Below are 14,625 nucleotides of genomic sequence, written 5' to 3'. Positions count from 1 at the left end.
AGCACCAGGTGTTCCCGGCGTTCCTCCCTTGGCCACGCCCCAGCCTGTCCTCCCGGCAGCTCTCCGGGTGTCTCCCAAAGTCTTCCCCCCAGCACTTCCTGGTGTGGCGCAAGTGCTGGGCTCTCGGGATATTAAGGCTGCAGGGCGCCGTCTGGCGGTGGCCACGGGCCCCTACAGGGCTGGGCTTCCATGCCCCTTACCCGAGGCCACCAACATAACCAGGGCGGACACCCCCTTGTGGTCTGGCGGAGGTACAGGCCCTCCTCCGGTCCTCCTGGGCGTCCCGGCCGGGCTCCTGCCTCAGCCGGATGTGGCAGATGATGGTCTGGAAGTGGGGCGCCGCCTGGCGGTGACCACGGGCCCCTACAGGGCTGGGCTTCCATGCCCTCTACCCGAGGCCACCAGCGTAACCAGGACGGATGCCCTCCTCTAGTCTCCTGGGCGTCCCGGCCGGGCTCCTGCCCTGGCCGGGTGCCACACCAGTTTACTCATTTACCAATTTGAGAACCCTCGTGCTTTCAAGCAGCACAATGTAAACAAAGCCAGACTGCCAGTAATGTGGAGGGCAAACACGAAGGGTTGGGTCACAAGGACTTTCTTTTTGGAATGGCTGCATGAGGCTTTCGCTCCCACCAGCTAAACAGCTAAAAACACCAGAAACCCAAGAAATCACAAGAGAGAAAACACCTGAAGGAAAACACTTCAAGGTCAGTTTTCTTGGTGGTTTTTGTATTACGGTTTTTTCAAAAGTTAATTTTTCAGTTCGTAGCGTGAATTGTTGCAATGTTACTTTTCTCTTTTTTCAAATGTTCGCTTTTTTCCCTGTGCTTAAAACTTATTAAAGTGTTTACAGATGGAGTTGTTCATAGCGTGATTAGTTGCAATGTTACTTTTTTCTTTTTTTTAAAATGTTCATTTATTTCCGCTGTGCTTAAAACTCATTTTAAAAAAAGTGTTTACAGCGATCGGGCTGTAAGGCTATTAGCATGAACTCCTGCAATGTTTTTTGGTTGCTTGTGGTTGGTTTTTAAATTAAAGTTTGGATTAGTTCAAATGTTCCCATCTGTTCAGAGAGAGAGAGAGAGCGCGAGAGAGTGAGCTCAGAGAGAGAGCGAGGGCGTGCTGCTGACAGAGGGGGGGAGGGGGTGTGTGCGCTACAGAGAGAGAAAGCTAGTGCGCGCTGCTGACAGTGCCGCTGACAGTGCCGCTGACAAAAAGGGTGGGGGGTGGGGGCTGACAGTGGGGGGTGTGCTACAGAGAGAGAGAGCGCGCGAGCGAGCCAGCTGGTGTAGCTGAGCAGGGAGCCTGGGTGTTTTGTGTCAGTGTTATTCAATGTTTTTACATTAGTTTACTATTACACTATGCATTCTATGGTGTAATTAACTATACAGTATTTGTGCTTAATCTTTACATATATTTACACATTTACATGCAGTTCGTACAGTCTGGAACAGATTAATTGTATTTACATACAATCCTATGAGGGGGTTCACGACAAACTCGATTTACGACCAGAGTTTTGGAACGAATTATGGTCGTGAACCGATGTACCACTGTATTTGTTGGTTTAAGCAGTTACATAAACAACAAGAGGAAGTTGATCGAAAGTTCAAGTTCAGAAAGTCGTACAGCACCAGAGATTGTTCCTGTCTCCTGCAAGAATCATGCTGTTTCGTGTATGACCTTCGATTACATAATTTATTGCAACAGTATTGTCTCTTTCAAACGTACTAAACCCCAATTCCTGTCCTTGCTTTTCTTTCTCCAAGTAACCAATCACCAAACAATCAACTCTTTAGTAAATGTCAAGCCATCTGTAAGCTTGGAATGCTGATTCTTCAAAACTTTAAAATGACATTGAAATATTTTCATAGTACAGTACATGTTTAATTATTCCATCCATCAATCCATCCAGGGTCACGCCAGTATAAATCCTCCATAAACATATTTTCCTATAAAATGGCAAAATAACAACAACAATAATAATAATAATACCATAAAAACAATGAAAAAATACAACATGAAACCATAAGTGGCTCAGGTTGTGCAATATTACAACTGTAATGCAAGTTTACAGTGAGGCATTTGTATTTATAAGTACAAACAGTTCTACCAGGAGCACTGGATGGACTGACTGAGTGCATTTATAGCTCTTGGGATGAATCTGTTTCTGAACTGCGAGGTTCATGCAGGAAAGGCTCCGAAACAGTTGCCGAATGGAGGGAGTTCAAATAGACTGTGTGCATGGCTGAGCCAGTGTGTGCTAGAAACTGTACCCTAAGAATTCTCTCTGCTCTTGGCACAATCAGCCATACAGCTGTGATTCCACACTCAGATATGTTGGGTTAAAATACTCAGTTGTGCACTGAGAGTAACAACGCTAAAGCAGCTATAGTATTTGGAATAGTTTGGCCATTCCGTGCACAATTATATGGTTACGGGTTGATTAAAATCTGATGCCTTGAACTAAAAAATGATATATGGTTAATGTCAGTGTATTTGATAAAACCGCATCAGGGATGTGAGCATGGAAGCGGGTGTACACAACATTTTTGTGCGTACTCACTGTTTATACATGAGGCCCCAGGACTCTGACTGTGTTCGGCTCATCTGACTCCTTTTATACAAGTGGTTCTACAATTAGCTGATGGACAGATATTGCTGTTTTTCATTTATGTTAATTAGTGTTTACTTGTTTTTGATGCATTTGAACAACTCTGTATCCTTATATGTGATAGTTCTGTATTTAGTGATTTGCATAATCTATTCTTGCAATAGATTTGCATAATGTATTTTTGCCTTGAGAGTTGTACTTGGTGAGGATTATTGTGTAAGAAGGAGGAAACCACACACAAGGTATACAAGGTATAAACAGCATAAAATAAACAACAAAATATATAAAACAGAAACCTTTGATCCTAACTGGAAAGACTTTGACCCCTGACTAGCAAATGATGTGCCTACTTCATTTTCTCACTTAAATAAGTGACCAGCACAGCCTTGCTCATCTTTCACCTCAGTTGTACAGGCCACACTTCTTCCTACCAGTAGGACCTTTGTCTCACAGCCACCTAACTTGATATTTATGAATATGGGGTGTGTTTATACATGGTTAGTGCTGCAGGCAGATGGACAGGCATCCCAAAGGGTGATTCATTGTCTATATGGAATGCCACAATAAAAGAAACTGGAAGAACAGGCTGTCTGACTGGATGGGAACAAGAATCCTTAGCCGGCTTGAAGGCCAGTATTTTGGAAAGGCCAGTAGAGACAACAGCATCTGGGTATTGTATCCTCTGATACACTGAGGGTAAGGTCCCCAAGATTTGGGTCCCTTTTGGATACCCAAAGGACATCATGGGAGTTAGAATTCCAGAATACAGCCTTGTTTGGTTTTGTGGGTGCTACCAAGGGGTGATGCTGAGATATCTTTGTGGGACTCCTGTTTGAATCTGATTGACTATATCCTAGCCCTAGAAGAGAGGATTTGTGTGTATAAAACATATAAGAAATCTTTTTGTAAGGTATTTTGGTTAATAAACACTTTTATTTGTACTTGACTTTTGTTGTTGTGGTTGTGATTGGTGTTTGGGGTGCTGCAATGCCCCCCTTCTGGATACTATAGTCATATTTATATTCATATATGTGATCGGGAGACAACTCCAGGGCTCATCAAATGGTAATTACATTCCAAGTCGAGGACTGGCACTGTCACCTAACACCTAAAATTTCTTCCCATCTATCCTTTAGATCTGGGGCCTCATGTATAAATAGTGAGTACGCACAAAAATGTTGCGTATGTCCATTTTCAAGCACACATCATGCTGTATAAAAACTAAACTTGGCATAAAGCCACGCACATTTTCATGGCAGCTCAATCCCTTGCCTACGCAAGTTCTCTGCTCATTTTTTGCAAACTGGCAGCATCCATTGTCAAAGTAGTGCTACTGTTCCTGTGTGGTTTCCATATATTTTTTAGATTCACATCCCTGATGCGGCTTTATCAAATACCCTGAAATTAACCGCATATCATTTTTTAGTTTAAGGCATCTGATTGAAATCAACCTGTAACCATATAATGGTGCAATGGCCAAACTATTCCAAATACCATAGGCACTTTAGCTTTGTTTATATCAGTGGACCACTCAGAGTATTTAATCCCAGTGTATCTGAGTGTTGAATCACAGCTCTACAGCTGCTCATCGGAAAGCTCAACTGCAGATTGTGTCAAGAGTGGGGAGAAATATCGGGATGGAGCTTCTAGCACTTGCTGCCTCAGCCAAGAGCACAGTCCATTTGAACTTCTCCCATTTAGCAAACATTTCAGAGGCTTTCCTGTACAGACCTCGCAGTTCAGAAACAGTTTCATCCCAAGAGCTATAAATGCCATCAGTCCATTAAGTGCTCCTGGAAGAACTGTTTGTACTTATAAGTACAAATGCCTCACTGCAAACTTGTATTACAGTTGTAATATTGCACGTGAGCCACGCATGCTTTCATCTAATATATAAAGCAGAGTCGATGTATGTATGTGTGTGTGTATGTATGTTTGTTTGTCCGCCATACAAATCTGCACCGAGCGTCCGATTGCCACCAAACTGTGGATGGGGCTCCTTTGTGACCAGGAGGTGGTCATGGGGTATGTTTAGTTGGGAAAAATGTTCGTGGTGAAGCACACAGTGCAACTTTTCACCGACACAACGTTCGGCACACGTTGCAACAGATGTTCACGGCAACGCCATCTAGCGGCACGTTTGGTCCCTGTGCGTCGCTCTTTTTCCCATGTTTCTTTAAATTGCCAAGAAATGCCGGAAGTGTCCAAGTATGAGAAGGCCAACTACTTTCATAGGGTGAAGGGGAACTGATGTATGGATGTAAAACGTCAACGACCCAGTATTCGTGACCGGCTGACACACCTGCGTTTCCGTGGGTCACACTCCTACACGCACTGATAGTGCTGTATTTCATTCACCAACATCCATTATATGGCACCTCATTTGAACAGAGACTCTCCTTAAAAAGACAGCATCCTTCCCCCACCATTTTCCACACACACATACCGGTTGTATGTCACTTCTCTCTGTAGTTTCCATCGCCAACGACAATTAGATAGCAGCACAGTTCAACACAGACACTCCTTACAAACAGAGTACCCCTCCCCGCCATTTTTCCCAGTATGGTTTCAGTGCTACTCTTTTTCACTGGCTTTCCGTTTTTGAGGTGCTATTTACTTGCTTTCCGACTCATAGTACAATTTCAATGTTGCTCTTTCTGACTGACTGATGCTATTTGTTCACTTTCCGACGTATTGTAAATAAGGTAAATTTATCTCACTGTGGTGCTTATTCCGTATGTAATACCATGTAACACATTATGATTGTCCTGCTTTTCGCTAATATACCAATGCCAACGAAAAAAAGACATAGAATTTGAAGGTCCACTTCAGATACCAGAAGAAAGTCTATATCAAGGGCGTCTGAAACACCACAGCAGACAGAATCAAAAGGTCAAGAACTTACAATAAAATGTGAATCAAAAAATTGTTTGTTCTATTTCTATGTTCTGTTTCTTTCATTTGGGAAATTCACCGGTTATACATTCCCGGGCAACGCCGGGTACTCCTGCTAGTATTGTATATTTTTCACTATTTTTTATCCTATTATTATTATTATTATTATTGTTGCTATTTTACCATTTCATAGGAAAATAAGTTTATGGAGGATTTGCATACTGAATCTCATTCTACCATACAATAACAATAAAGGAATTCAATTGAACTGAGAGCGCATATTTACAGATCATGACAACTGGCTTCTAAGTTGATTTAGATTTCCAGGCGCTGTCTTCATGGAGCTCTTGATATCATTTTGAAGATGAAATGCATTAAAGTATATATATTTCATTATACAGATACATTTTTAACTTCATTTAAATAATGTATATTGTTAATAATTAAATATGTGAGGTCTCGGTGGCACAGCTTCAGCGATGAGCTGGCACCCCATTCAGGGATTGTTGCTGCCTCGCGCTGTATGCTTGCTGGGGCTGGCATGACCCTAGAGAGATAGATGGATGGAATAATTAAACATGTACTATGAAGATATTTCAGTGTTCCTTAAAAATTTTGAAGAATCAGCGTTCCAAGCTTACAAATGGCTTAACATTTATTAAAGAACTGATTGTGTGGTAATTAGTTATATGGAGAAAGAAATGGAAGGACAGGAATTAGGGGTTAGTATGTTTGAAAGAGACAGTACTGTTGCAATGAATTATTTTATTGAGGGTCATGCACAGAGCAGCAAGCATCTTGCGACAGGCAGGAACAATCTCTGGAAGGGGCACTAGCTCATCGCTACCACTGCGCCAATGTGCCTCAATGTTTTATACATGTTTTAATTTCTATTATCATGAAAATGATCAAGTATACATCTTAGTATTTAAATTGTTCAGAGAGCTGTAACATCATGAATGTACTGTATTTTGTGTCTTGTCAGCGTAAGAGAAAGCCCGTTTAAAGAGCACGTACTAATTCACATACATAAGAGTACATAGAATACAAAGCATTTAACATGCTACCTCAGTTATGATGGGATTTGAGAAACTATTAAATTAAACGATTTTAAGATGAAGTTTATGACGTTCTACTTTAATGACAAAATAAACTATGTGATTAAAGTGGAAATTTCAACCTTTATTCACACTGTGTGACAGTTTTTTTTCTCCTTTTCTTTGATATCTGACAACTTCTTTTTATTTTGGGCACTGTGCAACTTTCTAAACTTGAACTTTCTCCAGCACTCTGTCACTCGATAAACTTCCTTTTGTTGTTTATATCACTGCTTAAACCAACAAATAGGACGTTTTTCCTTGCGTCTACTTGGTATTCTACTCTTCTTCATGCTCTTGCCATTGTCTTTTCACAGAACACAAAACATAACGGGCTATTTATATTGTTTTGCATATTCAAAGAGGCATAATTTTGTTGGGTTGGAGTGACAGATGCGCAACCGCTACTTTTCACACTGACCAGGATTTATAGATTTGGAAGAATGTGGAAGTTGCCGTATGCACAGCTTTTTGCATCTGGATTTTTTTGTGCGTACGCATATTTCTGATTTTGTGCATACACCATGTTTTAGTGTGAATTCTGTGCATGCCGTTATGCAAGAGGCCCCTGGTGATTAGCAATGGGACAATGAGTAACATTACTTTTAGGTTCTGGTTCTGATAAATCATTATGTTTTGTGGTTGGAAAAACACTGTTTTTTTTCATCAGTTATCTTAGTGAACAGTCCTGGGTTCAGATAAAGAATTTCATTTGATAACAATATGTTTCCTAGTAAACATAGCCCTAATACACAATTACAAAACACAAGATTCTTTTTTCTCTAATTCAGTCTTCCAAGGTGTGTATCAAAGGCCCCCAACGATTTTGCCTTTTACACTTTCAGGGAATCCATAGGGTTAAATGGGAATCCCAGACACCCTTCGGACTCTGATATTTTTCACATTAAAGTGACTGACAAACCGTGTAATGTTTGTGCCATGGCCTATACCGAATGCTGTTGATCTTTCATTTTTTATGAAGCACAACGGAACCAAAACACCATAAATATACAGCTTTTCTTGTGTTTTCATTGCTAAAAGAAAAGTAAATGAAATTATAATTTGATGATTAAATGTTCTTAGTTACCTTCATGCAGAGGGATGAGAGAATCCAGTGTCCCAAATATCTGTGTTAACTCATTCTCTGCCATAATATCAAGTTTCAGCATTGGTTCATAGTAAGCCTAAGAATAAAAAGACAAGTGAAATACAGACAAAACTAAATAAGAGTTTTATTTAAAAGAAAACAAAAAAAAGCTGTATTGTTAAATAGCTGACCCCAAAGACAAGACATCAGTCTTATAGAGAAAAATAGTGTTTGAAGCTTTGAACATATAAGAACAAATGTGTTCAGTAGAGTTTATCAAATATTTCAGAGCAAAAACTATGGGGGAAATGGGTTGGCTGTGTATGGGTGATCAGGATCATATACATTATACCTGCCTTTTTACTAAAATCTGTGGGTTTGAGTTTTTATATCTGGAAACTATTAACTATGGCAGTCTTTCTGCTTTCTGTAATTTCCAGGTGACCTCAGCTTAATATACTATATCACCACTGAGCACAAAGAACTTTCATATGGAATATATAGCCATTTGAAAAAGTAAGATCATTGTCTTTCATTCTGTGGCTGAATATAACTAACAATCAAGTATTCCCCACCAAATCTAAATTAGGTAAACCTTAGATAAGATAATAAACAACACATACAAAATTTTGCTGTGTCCTTACATATAAAAACCATATAGAAGCCAACATATAGTTATGCATTTATATGTAAAATTAAAGAACTGAAAATGGGTATAAATCTGTTTTTCACTGTATATATAAACAATGTTGTTATGAACTGCTAGGATGACCTATGACTCTGTGGGAGCCTGAAGTGGAGTTAGTGGCTTCACAAAATGTTGAATAAAAAAAATCTGGAATCACCAATTATCCTAGTCTGAACAATGTTTGTGACATAGGTGGAAAACTCACACAGACACAAGGAGAATGTGCACAGTTCACACAAAGAACAAAAAGGTGAAAGAGTCAAAACAAGGATCTGTGTAGTAGCAGCTTTATCCCTTCTGTTACAATACTGTTCATGTGATATTTTGCTATATGATAATTATTTTAAATATATAAATATCTGCATTACTCTGAGTTTATACATGGAACAGGTTGATATAGAGTAAAATGAATTGAATTTGGTTAAATTTAGCAATCACTAATTTTCATACACTAGAATCTGTCATATGCTTATTGTCATTTTTCAAATATAGACACCCCAGTTTTACAATTTTTGTAATGGACACCTCTGTAATCAAAAGATAGGGGGAGATGACTTATGAAGTGATCTATCTCCCCCAATCTACTACTTGGCAGTCTTCCTGGGGTCTAACAACTCCTTGGAGTCCCTTAAGGCTATATGGGATGTGGTATTGGTCAGCTCAGCTTTGTTGGGTTCCAGGGATGCCACCAGGGGCAGCTGCAGGACCACCTCCCTAACGTGCCACCTCGAGTTCAGGTATGGCTTAAAAGGAGTTAGCTTCCTCACAGAAGGGAGCCTAAGTCAGGAAGAGGTGGGTGAAGCTCACCTATGAGGTACAGATAAGGAAGAGAGCTGCAAGGCTCTCGAAGAAAGTGACTGCGTTATTACAGTACTTGTGACTGTGGGTATCAGTCCTTGGAGATTGCTCTGGATTCCTTTCCCTAAATAAAGTGGTTTTTGTTGGATGAAACTGGTGTCTCTGCATCTATGTGTCAGTTCATGACAGCAGGGGTGCCTGTGGATACCACAATATGTAAATTGTGGCAGACGGTCGGGGCACTTGCCTACCTGGTCACCCCTTTAATGGTAGGACTGGGGGAGAAAGCATATTCAGGGCATTACCTCCCCTGGAAAGCTTGAGGGCATCCACCCCAGCTTGCAGCATGGTCATGGGTTTGGAGCATTGAAGCTCAACCATGCTGGGACCCTTGGCCACCAGAAGAGCACCAGAAGAGTGAGAGAAAGGAAGAAGAAGAAGTAAAGTGTCTTTTGTGCTTATGACTGTGCTATGAATGCGGGAAATGTCATAAAAATGTGTGTGCTGAACTTGTGTCCCAGGTGTGTCTTTGTTGGGGTTGGGGCAGCTAATGCACCTCCTGGATTCCATAAGTGGCATCCCAGATGGAATTTCCTGGCAATCTACTGGCAGGAGCCGAAGCACCACTCCCATCCATATGGGGAAAAAAGGTCCAGGCAAGGACCGAAGGCAGCGGGCGGCCACACGTATGCTGTCACCAATGATGACCGGATCGGCATGCTGGTGAGAGTGGCAACCTGGAAGGAGGAAGCTCTGGAAAACGGGATCCGCAATGAGGTAGGCACTGGTCCCAGGGATGATTTGAATTGGAAGTGTTTCATGTCTGTTCCATCTGCCTATCTCCTAAAGCTCGACTAAAGAGAACATAATCATGGACCAGATTATGTTGACTCCCCATCCTTAAGGTTCAGTTGAGTGATGGACAGTGTGGATATTTGGCACTTGTCCAGCCAGTTTTCCCTTATAATGGAAGGACCAGGGGAGAGACCATATTTAGGGCATTACCTCTCCCAGAATGCTAGAGGGCTTGTAGCTTTGTCACTGGAAGCTCAACCCTATTGGGGACGACCGGAAGTGCTGCTGGAAGAAAGTTATCAAGCACCTGGAACACTTCCGGGTGACCTATAAAAGGAGCCAGCTGCCACTACTCCGAGAGCCAGAGTTAGGAGGGGGTGAACAAAGCATGCTGGAGGAGAAATGGAGGCAATGAGAAAGAGAGGGAGAGGAAGAAGAAGAAGAAGTAAAGTGTGTTTTAGGCTTGTGACTGTACTGTGAATGCAGGAAATAGGGGAAAGCATTTCCCATGTGGAAAAGGAGAAAAATAAAAATGTGTTCTGAACTTGGGTCCTGTGTCAGTCTGTGTCGGGGTTGGGGCAGCTGGAGTGCACAAAAGTAGGTTTACAGTTGTGAGTTCACTGGAATAATCATAACCTGCATGTCTTTTTCCATACGACCAACTGTAAACCTAATTTTGCCAACCCCGCAGAGGGTAATATGAGCTCACAGGAAGACTGTCATGTTGCCAGGATAGGTGGGCAAAAGTAGCATTACATCTCCCTTGCATGCTACATGACCTTCTGCCTCTGAGCGTGTTTGACCCTCTGCACCTGAGGGAACTTAGAATTTTTCTAGCCCCTGTTGCAATCTACATGAACCTATGCTTGCCTCGGCTACATGACCCTCTGCCTCCCAGCTGGAATGATCAATTGTCCTTCCCTGGTTACATGACATCTGCTACTCCATTGGGTCCCACACCACTCCTTTAAGTTATGTGCCATTTTGACTATTAAACCCCCCAGGATGCCCCAGGCCACAGGCAAATGGACATCTGGTCATGTACCCATCCTATTACCCTGACCACTCTCTTAGTTTTTGGATGACCCTCTGCTGTTTTGACTATTAAGCCCCACCACCAGCTTTTAAATCAGAGTTCAGGGTCTTCACCACCCTGGGAAACAGGCAATCAGATATCTGATTATGTACCCGCCAGGCCAGTTGTGTGTGCAAAGTCACTGGGTTGTCATTTGGTCATGTAGGTGACAAGGGGAAGAGGAAAGGGACAAAAGCTTGACTCAAGGGCTGACTTTCAATAGATTGCAGCATGGGAGCTGCTCTATTACGTACAACAGTCCGACCCAGAATCAGGTCATCTACAAATGATTTAACACTGAATTTCCTATGAATGTGCACTGCAAAAGAGGAAGAGGGACCGACTATTCATCCGTGCTGTTCCCTGGCCCTGTTTCAAACGTCCGTTTGCGCTAGTCCATCCCCCAGAGGTAGAGGGCGGCCTCCGGCTAAGCCTGGCCCACCAAGGCTCCACAGTGCTATGTTATTGTGACGTTTAGGAGGGGTTCTGACTTAGAGGCATTCAGTCATAATCCCGCCGATGGTAGCTTCACACCATTGGCTCCTCAACCAAGCACATACATCAAATGTCTGACCCTGCAGTTCTGAACAGGATTGCTATTGCGACAACACAATCTTCATAAGGGTAAAACTAACCTGTCTCATGATGGTCTAAACCCAGCTCACTTTCCCTGTTAGTGGGTAAACAATCCAACGCTTGGTGAATTCTACTTCACAATGATAGGAAGAGCTGATATTGAAGGTGACGTCGCTATGAACACTTGGCTGCGACAAGCCATTTATCCCAATGGTAACTTTTCTGACACCTCCTGCATGAAACCCAAAAATCCAGAAGGATCGTGAGGCCCCACTTTCACGGTCTGTACTAATACTGAAAATCAAGATCAAGTGAGCTTTTGCCCTTCTGCTCCACAGAGGTTTCCAGCCTCCCTTAGCATGCCTTAGGACATCTCTGTTACGTCTTGACAGGTGTACCACCCCAGTCAGACTCCCCACCTGCCACTGTCCCCGGAGCAGGTCGTGCCCAAGGGTGGCTCGGGCGCTTGACACCAGAAAGGAGAGTTCCCCCTCTCACCTCACATGAGTCAAAAAACAGTAAGAGTAGTGGTATTTCACTGGTGGCACCCCAGGCAAGCCCAGGGGACCTCCCACTTATTTTATGTCTCTCATGTCTCTTCACAGTGCCAGACTAGAGTCAAGCTCAACAAGTTCTTTTTTTGCCACTAATTCTGCCAAGCCCATTTTCTTGGCTGTGGTTTCATTAGATAGTAGGTAGGAACAGTGGGAATCTAGTTCCTCCATTCATGTGCATCACTATTTAGATAATGAGGTATTTGGCTAGTTAAGAGCCTTGTGGTGAGGCATTTTCCGAGTTAATGGCGTTGCTCGTCAACCGTACCCCTCAGGTCAGCTTTCACACTAACCTAGGCCACCTTAAGAGAGTCATAGTTACATCCGCTGTTTACCCGCAATTCATTGACAGTCTCTCCAGGATTGTTTGCGTTACCGCACAGGATGCCCACACCCCCAGGGGCATCCTTCTCCGCCACTCCGGACTCGGGGATCTACACCCGACTCCCTTTCAATGGGCACAGGGGTGACAAAGGCCCCCCTTTGTCAATCTGAAGAAAACTGAAGACTGCAAAGTGATGGCAGGGGAACGTGTAGTTAAGCAGTATAGGATGGTGGTCTGTAGGATGATGATGGGGATCAAGGAAAGGAAGAGAGTGAGGGCAGAGACAAGGATCAAATGGTGGAATTTGAAAAAGAAAGACTGCAAGGTTGAGTTTAGGGAGAAGGTGAAACAGGCACTGGGTGATACTGAAGAGTTACCAGACGGTTGGGAAACTACAGCAGAAGTAGTAAGAGTGACAGCAAGAAAAGTGCTTGGAGTGACATCTGGATAGAGGAAGGAGGAAAAGGAAACCTTTTGGTGGAATGGGTAAGTACAGGAGAGTATACAGAGGAAGAAGATGGCAAAGAAGAAGTGGGATAGTCAGAGAGATACAGAAAGTAAACAAGAGTACAAGGAAATAAGACGCAAGGTGAAGAGAGAGGTAGCGAAGGCTAAAGAAAAGGCATATGATGAGTTGTATGAAAGGTTGGACACTAAGGAGGGAAAATAGGACCTGTACCAATTGGCAAGACAGAGGGACCAAGCTGGAAAAGATGTCCAGCAGGTTAGTGTGATAAAAGATAAAGATTGAAACATACTCACAAGCAAGTAGGGTGTGTTGAGCAGATGGAAAGAGTATTTTGAGAAGCTGATTAATGAAGAGAACGAGAGAGAGAAGAGGTTGGATGATGTGGAGGTAGTGAATCAGGAAGTGCAACGGATTAGCAAGGAGGAAGTAAGGACAGCTATGAAGAGGATGAAAAATGGAAACACCTTTGGTCCAGATGACATACCTTTGGAAGCATGGAGGTGTTTAGGAGAGATGACTGTGGAGTTTTTAACCAGATTGTTTAATGGAATCTTGGAAAGTGAGAGGATGCCTGAGGAGTGGAGAATAAGTGTACTGGTGCTGATATTTAAGTATAAGGGTAATGTGTAGGACTGTAATAACTACAGGGGGATAAAATTGATGAGCTACAGCATGAAGTTATGGGAAAGAGTAGTGGAAGCTAGGTTAAGAAGTGAGATGATGATTAGTAAGCAGCAGTATGGTTTCATGCCAAGTAAGAGCACCACAGATGCGATGTTTGCTCTGAGGATGTTGATGGAGAAGTATAGAGAAGGCCAGAAGAAGTTGCATTGTGTCTTTGTGGACCTGGAGAAAGCATATGACATGGTGCCCTTATAGGAGCTGTGGTATTGTATGAAGAAGTCAGGAGTGGTAGAGAAGTATTAGTTCCCATCTGATTTTACTAAATCAGCCTGTAATCTAGGAGTTATCTTTGACTCTAGCATGTCATTTAAAGCGCATATTACACAGTTGTCCAAATCATGTTTCTTCCATCTTAAAAATGTTGGGAAATTAAGGCGCTTTCTAAATAAACAGGATTCTCAGAAATTAATTCATGCATTTATTTCTAGTAGGAGTGACTACTGCAATGCGGTGTTCACTGGATGTTCCAACTGTTCTTTATACAGCCTCCAGTTAATCCAAAATGCTGCTGCAAGAATTATTACAAGAACAGGAAAATATGAACACATAACTCCAGTTCTTAAATCCTTACACTGGCTCCCGGTTAAGTTTAGGGCAGCTTGCAAAATCCTCCTTTTAACATATAAAGCATTAAATGGCCAAGGTCCGGCTTACTTGTCTGAACTTATCATGACTTACAAACCAGAGCGCACATTAAGATCTCAAGATGCCGGTCTGCTTATGATTCCAAGGATTAATAAAATAACAGTGAAAGGTTGAGCTTTTAGTTACAGGGCCCCTAAACTGTGGAATGGTTTGCCTGCTACTAGAAGAGATGCCCCTTTCAGTCTCATCTTTTAAATCCCGGCTGAAGACTCACTACTTCAGTTTAGCATATCCTGACTAGAGCTGCTGATTAACAGTACAGACTGCATCTCTGTTGTTCGTCATTAGCACTAAAACATAAGTAATATGATTGTTATAATTTG

At 42.3% G+C, this 14,625-nt stretch overlaps 1 protein-coding gene across 1 annotated transcript in view; it reads right to left on the bottom strand.

Annotated features, from left to right (window-relative positions):
* arhgef3l (Rho guanine nucleotide exchange factor (GEF) 3, like) overlaps positions 1-14,625 on the bottom strand; it is a 285,898-nt gene that overhangs the window by 48,075 nt on the left and 223,198 nt on the right. The window contains exon 8 of the mRNA XM_039774983.1: positions 7,694-7,790. Coding sequence (XP_039630917.1) covers positions 7,694-7,790 — 97 coding nt within the window. The remainder of the gene's footprint in view (positions 1-7,693; positions 7,791-14,625) is intronic.

The sequence above is a fragment of the Polypterus senegalus genome, chromosome 13 (genome assembly GCF_016835505.1).
Source record: "Polypterus senegalus isolate Bchr_013 chromosome 13, ASM1683550v1, whole genome shotgun sequence".
Taxonomy (NCBI): domain Eukaryota; kingdom Metazoa; phylum Chordata; class Cladistia; order Polypteriformes; family Polypteridae; genus Polypterus; species Polypterus senegalus.
The sequence above is the reverse complement of the archived record's forward strand: the minus strand, read 5'-3'. Positions and strand labels throughout refer to the sequence as shown.